Source organism: Eulemur rufifrons, chromosome 8, assembly GCF_041146395.1.
Source record: "Eulemur rufifrons isolate Redbay chromosome 8, OSU_ERuf_1, whole genome shotgun sequence".
Taxonomy (NCBI): domain Eukaryota; kingdom Metazoa; phylum Chordata; class Mammalia; order Primates; family Lemuridae; genus Eulemur; species Eulemur rufifrons.
This window is the reverse complement of record NC_090990.1, coordinates 48,151,620-48,159,638: the sequence shown is the minus strand read 5'-3', so window position 1 is coordinate 48,159,638 and position 8,019 is coordinate 48,151,620. Positions and strand designations below refer to the sequence as shown.

General features: G+C 34.2%; 1 protein-coding gene across 1 annotated transcript in view; it reads right to left on the bottom strand.

The window, feature by feature from the left end:
• Positions 1-1,040: 1,040 nt before the first annotated feature.
• EFCAB7 (EF-hand calcium binding domain 7) overlaps positions 1,041-8,019 on the bottom strand; it is a 43,220-nt gene continuing 36,241 nt past the window's right edge. The window contains exons 12-14 of the mRNA XM_069480091.1: positions 5,827-6,036; positions 2,884-2,991; positions 1,041-1,272 (exon numbers count right to left, since the gene is read on the bottom strand). Coding sequence (XP_069336192.1) covers positions 1,198-1,272; positions 2,884-2,991; positions 5,827-6,036 — 393 coding nt within the window. The 3' untranslated portion in view covers positions 1,041-1,197. The remainder of the gene's footprint in view (positions 1,273-2,883; positions 2,992-5,826; positions 6,037-8,019) is intronic.

Below are 8,019 nucleotides of genomic sequence, written 5' to 3'. Positions count from 1 at the left end.
ACAAAATATCTTTGTCTTCTCTACAGACTAATTGAAAATAAGACCATTAAGATAGTTTTGGGTCTTTTTTCCTTTTAATAAGTGAGCAATGGAAAGGGGAGAAAAAAATGGCTTGATATGTCTAAGTGATGACAGTGGTGGAAGGTAAGGCTTAAGTGCCTATTATTCTTTTTCTTGAGTCTCCATGTTCTAATGATACCACTTTATGTCACCTATCATCCTACTATAAAAGCTCCTTTACAACTTGGGGGCATAGGTAATACCTTTATTATATGCTTTTAATATCATAGCCAGATAATTAATTTCCCATAATTCAATACTTTGTGAAATAGAATAGAATATATGGTCACATTTATTGAATTTATAAGGCATTTGGCAATTAATAAAATGTTTTCACATTTCATTACTTTTAAAGACACATCATCTGAAGAATTCAAACTGCTAGGTAATGACAACCCATTTTACAGATATCTAAATCAAGGGCCAAAAATCCAAATGACATTTAAACTACGTGGTAACATGTACTGGTTACAAAAAATATATACTGCCATAATGGCATTCATATTTCAAAAGCTGACATTTACTGGTCAAGTATTCTGTTACTGATATTGTCATACAGTTCTTAATTGCCTAATATAATTTTTCATGCCTTATACTGCTTCATTAAATGCTATATTAGATTTAATTCCTATTATCTCAAAATATATTTAATAAAAGCAATCCATAAGTAAATTCATAAAAATTTACTATTAGAACAAAATATTCCTAATATTATCATTAGATTTTGGCTTCTTAATGTAAAAATAAGAGTTTCCAAATTTTGCTTTAACTTTTTTGATAGGAAAGCTAACTGGCTATTTTTATATTTACGTTTTCTTTTAGGTTTTTTAAAATGAGTATGATAAATCTAAAGTATAAAAGATTTTGTAGAATTCCTTGCATACTACTTTTTAAAATCTTACCTGTAATTTTATTTTGACTTACTATTCATAAATTAAATGTGCTTACACTTCCCACCAAAATAAGAAGGCCACACATTAAAAACATTATTTATATTTTAATAATAAAGTATATAACATGGACATAAAATGTAAATACATATAAATTAAATAGATTATTATTTAGGCATATCACTTAAATTTATTAGTGTTTAGCTGATTAACAAATAACAGAATAAATCTGAAATAATTCTTAGATTTAAGAAATAAGGGAATATATACAATAATATACCCATTCTTGTTGTTCATTCAGAGGCATTACATGTTGACAAACCTGCACATAAAAAGAGAAAGCTTTTACTTTCCTTTTGTATATTGTTATTTTTGGATATTTTTTCAATTAGGACATTTCTAGGCCTTGTGTGAAAAATATCCCTATGCAGATAAAATTCTACAGTATTGTCTTTACAGGCACTGGAAAGCTATGATCTGAGATCTAACAGGATAATCCAGTCTAAATCCGACCCTAACATACTAATTGTCAGTTGGTGTATGTAAATGTGGGTAAAGAAGAATGGCAAAAAGTGCAGTAAATACCTTTCCAGGCTAAGCCTAGAGCATTTTCTGAAATCTTAATTGGAGAAACAGAAAAGATAATCTCTCTTTACCCTGTTACAGAATGTTTTAGGATTTCGTGGGCCAGGCACAGTGCTCAAGCCTGTAATCCCGGCACTTTGGGAGGTTGAGGCAGGAGGATAGCTTGAGGCCAAGAGTTCAAGATCAGCCTGGGCAACATAGTGAAACCCTGACTCTGTAAAAAAATGTAAAAATTAGCCAGGAGTGGTAGCACATTTAGCTGCTTGGGAGGCTGAGTTGGGAGGATTGCTTGAGCAATCCATGTTACAGTGAGCTGTGATCAAGCCACTGTACTCCAGCCTGGGCGACAGAGCAATGTCCTGTCTCAAACAAACAAACAAAAAAAAGGATTTCATGGACAGTCTGGAGAAAGAAAGAGTAAGAATAGAAAGCTTTCTCCTTTTTCCTTTCACTAGACCCCAGGGATCTACTGATCTGTCCGTGTCTTTGAACTCCTGGCTAAATCAGAAACCCAGAGTTCTGCTAATACCAGAACTAGAGCTGTTTCTCGCTCTTGACTTAGTTGTTTATTTGAAACTCAGAGATATTTTCCTTCCCAAGTTATCTTAGAAAATCTTAATAATGTAGATAAAAACATGCTGAGTTATCAAAATTCTTATTACTATTGGCTGGGCACGGTGGCTCACGCCTATAATCCTAGCACTCTGGGAGGCCAAGGCGGGAGGATCGTTTGAGCTCAGGAGTTCGAGACCAGCCTGAGCAAGAGCGAGACCCTGTCTCTACTAAAAATAGAAAGAAATTAGCTGGACAACTAAAAATATATAGAAAAAATTAGCTGAGCATGGTGGTGCATGCCTGTAGTCCCAGCTACTTAGAAGGCTGAGGGCAGAAGGATTGCTTGAGCCCAGGAGTTTGAGGTTGCTGTGAGCTAGGCTGATGCCACGGCACTCTAGCCAGGGCAACAGAGTGAGACTCTGTCTCAAAAAAAAAAAAAATTATTACTATTAGTACCACTTTATATTTCTATATGATGTTCAAAAGTATTTTCATGTACATTTTATTTTTACCTTTATGTTGACCTTGTGAAGTACCTAAAACTAATGATATCATCTTAATTTTACATTTAAAGAGACTAGAACAGAGAGGTTAATGAACTTCCCAGTCATTCAACCAAATAGTGACAGAACTGGATTAGAATTTAAGTATAGAATGAAACTGATATAAACATCATACTTGAAATAATTTTCCACTTAATTTCATATCTCTATGTTTATTCATAGCATTAATAGCAAAAATTTCTTTTCAAAGAGATAAAACAAAAGGCATTAATTAGAAAATAACACATTACCATTGTAGATTTTGGTGCCACTTCTACTGCAAATATGTTGAGTCCTCTGTTGTTCATGCAGTTTTTACTTAGCTCATTGTTGATGTGAATAATCACTTTATCATCTGACTATAAAAAAAGATTTCATAAGTTGCTAGTCCTTTCTTTAATAATTACAGAGACATATAAACTTCAGAATAAGCCCTGAAATTGTATTAATGTCATATAGTCCAGTGCAAATTTGTACAAACTGGCTCCTTTTCCCAACTTTGTATCTGTGACTTTCTCTCATTCATTCTCTTTCCAATATGTCACTAATTATATAAACTTTTTCTTCTACATGTGACTTGAATTTACCTTTTAATCTTCATTCCCAGGCCATTATGGATACTAGGGTCACATTATCTCATCCTTGGTTTACTACAGCAATAGTCTCTATTTCTTTGATTCTATCTCTAGTTTTCTACCCTCCATTCATTATTCTACTACCTTACAACTAATATGCCTAAAACATCCCTTTAATTATGTTCCTCATCCATTCAATCATTCAATAAACATATATTTATTATCAACTGTGTGTCAGGCACTGTTCTAAAGTCTAGGAACACTGAGATAAAAGATACAGTTCCTGAGCCCTAGCTCCCAGTCTAGGGGAGACAGACAAATAAGATGACAATGACAAAATACTTTGCTGAATCTTATAATAGAGCTATTCACAGGGAGCTATATAAACACAGAAGATGAACAATAGCTCAGACTGGGGATTCAAAGAAGACTTTATGTAAGAATTGGCAATTGAGAGAACGGACAATGGCCTCTAGGGTGGATAAGAAGCAAGGGAATGCAGAATAAAGCTGGATAACTGGGAAAAATGCAGGAGTCAAAATCTTCCCCTACTAAAGAAACTATTATCACTCCCTAATGACTACAAAGGGAAATAATAATATTAGACTACCTGAATTCATTCCTCAACTCTTCTACTACTTGGTTGTGTGACCTTTTGCAAGTTATTTAATTTCCCTGCACTTCAGTTTCCCGTGTGTAAAATGAGGATAGCACTTACCTCACAGGGTTGTGAAAAGTAAATACACTAATATATGTAAATGCCTAGCACACAGTAAGCCCTAAAATATTAGTATTATTACCACATTTTGGTGAAGAAAGTTTAATTGTCCTTGGGAAAAGAAGGAGGTAGACGATTGAGAAATGATAGGCAGAGCAGAGGGGTTGGGGTGAAGTAGTGACTCCATTCCACCCTTTTAATCCTAATAAAATATAGAAGGCAGAAAGGGAAACATGCTGGATCTTAGGAACCACCCTCCAAGGCTATATGATTCGAAGATTGCAATCTACTAGTTGGAGACCCAAACTTATTTAATCAAGTCTAAACTCCTCTATGTCATTTCCAAAATAACATATATAATCTAGATCCATTCTATCTGTTATTTACCTTCCTAATACTCCTCCAAATAAAGCTGTCTGCTTCTGCAAAGCAGATATTCTCACTCTTTACACTTCATATTGACCCTTTGCCATGTTTCTCCTTACACTGTTTCTCCTCCTTCTAAAGGCTGTCTGTCTATTTAAACCCCTGTCATCCATCACCACCCTGCACCACCATCCCCTGTCCCCTTATCACAAATCCTTCCCCAACTTCTATGGTCCAAATTCATGGCAACTACAAGAGAAACAAATAGAATAAAACTCCTATAGCACATACAAACAGTCATATATTATTTAACATTTAATTTTTCTTTATTTCTTTCTAGAGTATCAATTTTGTCTTTCCAACTACCCCATAAACTCCTTGAAAGCAGAGACCATGTTTTATACTTTCTGGTGGCTCCTATGGTGACTAAAAGAGTTAGTTATATAATATATTCTCAGATTGACTAAAAACTCAGCCAAACATTAAGTATTTTAAGAAATTTATGGCAGGCATAAAAATAATATAAGTCTTGACTAGGAACTAAAAGAAATAAGCCAACAGGCCGGGCGCGGTGGCTCACGCCTGTAATCCTAGCACTCTGGGAGGCCGAGGCGGGTGGATTGCTCAAGGTCAGGAGTTCGAGACCAGCCTGAGCGAGACCCCGTCTCTACTAAAAATAGAAAGAAAATTATATGGACAACTAAAATATATATAGAAAAAATTAGCCGGGCATGGTGGTGCGTGCCTGTAGTCCCAGCTACTTGGGAGGCTGAGGCAGTAGGATCGCTTAAGCCGAGGAGTCTGAGGTTGCTGTGAGCTAAGCTGACGCCACGGCACTCACTCTAGCCTGGGCAACAAAGTGAGACTCTGTCTCAACAAAAAAAAAAAAAAAAAAAAAAAAAAAAAAAAGAAATAAGCCAACAGTACTAAGTACCCAGCCATCAGGTATAAGATTTTGTGAAAATTTATAATTTCTAAAGAACTAGATGCTTCTGACTTTAAGAATTTATGCATGTATTCTCTTGACCTGTAATATCAATAGTAGCAGGAAAGATGGCCAAAGCTAGAAATAATTAGCTTGCTAAAAGTAGGTCTTGGGCAGCAGAATCTATTTAGACAAAATGATGATAATCTATAGGATCTGATTGCATAGTTGGTGTAAAAACTTGGGTTAAATTTTTTTGTTTATAATATTTCTTTAAAACATGATGTCTATTATTAAAATAGCTATGTATACGTGAAGACTTTTAGTAACAAACTAAATATTTTGTGCCTAGATTATGCTCTATCTCCATTAATCTCCAAATATTTAATTTTCATATTTTAAGAGAAAAACAATGATCTCAGACTTTTAAAAATCACATAAAAATTGTCATGCCCAGTTTGAGTTAGAAATCTGAGAAAGAATAATTATCCATTACAAACATTATTAATGTAATGGGATATTTAATTACCATGTAAGAATAGAATGAGAAAGAAGATGTAACATAGTAAACTTTGTAGCAAAACAAGGGGAACCAGCTCATAATTAATACCTTGTTTTCAATAACTGATGTTATCCAGGTGTTACAGTTGTAAGTATGCACGATTATATTTTCATAGCCATCCATTAATTTGGCTTCGCCTTTGTTAAGAACAGATTTACAAATGGCCTTCTCAAGTTGCCCACTACATGGCTCCATATGAACAGCTTTAATTCTTGGCTTGCATTTTTCTGCATAGATATCGATGACAAAGGGACATGCCTGGTATGGAAGAAAAAATAAATCTTATTTTAGCCTTTTGATAGAATTTAAAATAAATTTAATTTATTATTAGTATGTTTAAAGAAGATACACTAAATCCTATGATTTAAGAAGATACACTAAACCTTCCAGCTTTCCTTCTGATAAACTTTAAGGGGAAAATTTTAGTACTCTGAATTGAGTAATAAAAATGCGTGAAAATTCTTAGTTTTTGGTAGCATATTAACTGATAATGTTCATAGGAAAGGAAAGGAAACTATAACCTCTAACAAATCAGTAACATAGTATCTCCTTTAAGACATAATACCATTCCGCCATTAATTCAATACTAAAAAATATCATGTTATTTAATTTCCTTTTCTAAGTTTAAGGCTACAGAAAGAATTCATAAAAGGGCTCTAAGGAAATTACTGTGTTTACAATTCAAACTTAATGCATGGAGACTGATTGAATGTAGAAAAATAAATTTACAATTTAAACTTAGTCTAAAAGCACCTTTAAAATCTGAGATCTAAAAATATTTTCTGCATTTGGAATTGAATTTTTCTAATGTCTACCTTTAATCTTTACAGTAGCCTACAATGTGCTGTACACAGTAGCCTTTGCCTCTCCACCTAACCCAGTCTCCTGCGGCTCTATGCTTCAGCTACACTGATCCTGCAAACCCTAGAGCACACGAAGCCCTTCGTATGTAACGTTCTCTCTACTTGGAAGATTCTCCTCATATCTTTCTACATGGGTACCTTGTCCTCCTCCTTCAGGTTAAGCTTAAATGCCACCTCTGTAGAAAGATCTGCTCCAGCCTACCATTTCCCTCACTCTTTCACTGTCCTTTTCTACTTCAGCCTCTGGCTTGTTTCCTTCAAAATACCTTGGAAATGATTTTATTTATTTTCCATTTTATTAATCATTCTCCTTTATAGAATATAAACTCCACAAGGGCAGGAATTTTAACTATTTCATTCATCATTATATCCTCAGTGCCTCTTATTTACAGACATATCACATAGTAGGTATTCAATAAGTATTTGTTGAATAAATAAATAAATTTACACATACTGATATACTGGTGGTCATGTTTGCAGTGGGCGGGAGCGGGTGGTGGCATGTGGGTAAAGGATAAAAAAATCTGAAGTTAATTTAGCAGAAATCAAGAGAAGCCGGATGTGGGAATGTAGGCCTTTCTAACAAAGATCTTTTCAGATGTTTTATTTTCAATGACTGCTCAAATATTGATACCCTTTTGTTGAATAATTCTGATAACCAAGACTTTAAAAATGGCAAAATATTACCAGAATCTTTTCAGTACTTGCTTGAACCCAGAAGTTGGAGGCTGCAATGAACTATGATCATACCACTACACTCCAGCCTGGGTGACAGAGTAAGACCCTGTCTCAAAGAAAAAATATAAATAAATAAAAATAAACGAGGAAAGAAAAAAGGTAAAACTAGACTTGAAAGTTTTGTTTATCAATATTCAGCAAAAGAGCAACTATTAAGTTGTGCTGTGATTGGGGCAATGCCCTTGTAGCAAGACCAAGAAAGAAGTTATGTCGCTCTTCGACAGAGGATCTGCCTTGATAGGCTGATATAGGGAGTGTATAGTCTACAATTCTAAAACCTAATTAGAGAACTTAATAAGAAAAAATAAAATAACTGGTTGTGCCTGTGAAAGAAAAAAGGTAAAAGAAAAATTAAGTTGTAGAAAGCTTAAAATAAAATGGTTTGCCTTGGTTTAGTAAAACCACTCAAATATGAGATTTCTAACAATCCTAAATCTTTTCCCAAATCCTAACCTGGAGGTGAAAATCTGGTTATTCTTTGTGACACAATAACCTACCAATGTAACAGACAGGATTTATTTCCAGACAAGATTTACTACAGTTCCCATGATCAAATTATAGCTTGTTCAGACATTAGATTACTTTTGTTATATACGATTTGAGAAATTACCAAAGAAATAGCTCTGGTTCCCAAATCCCT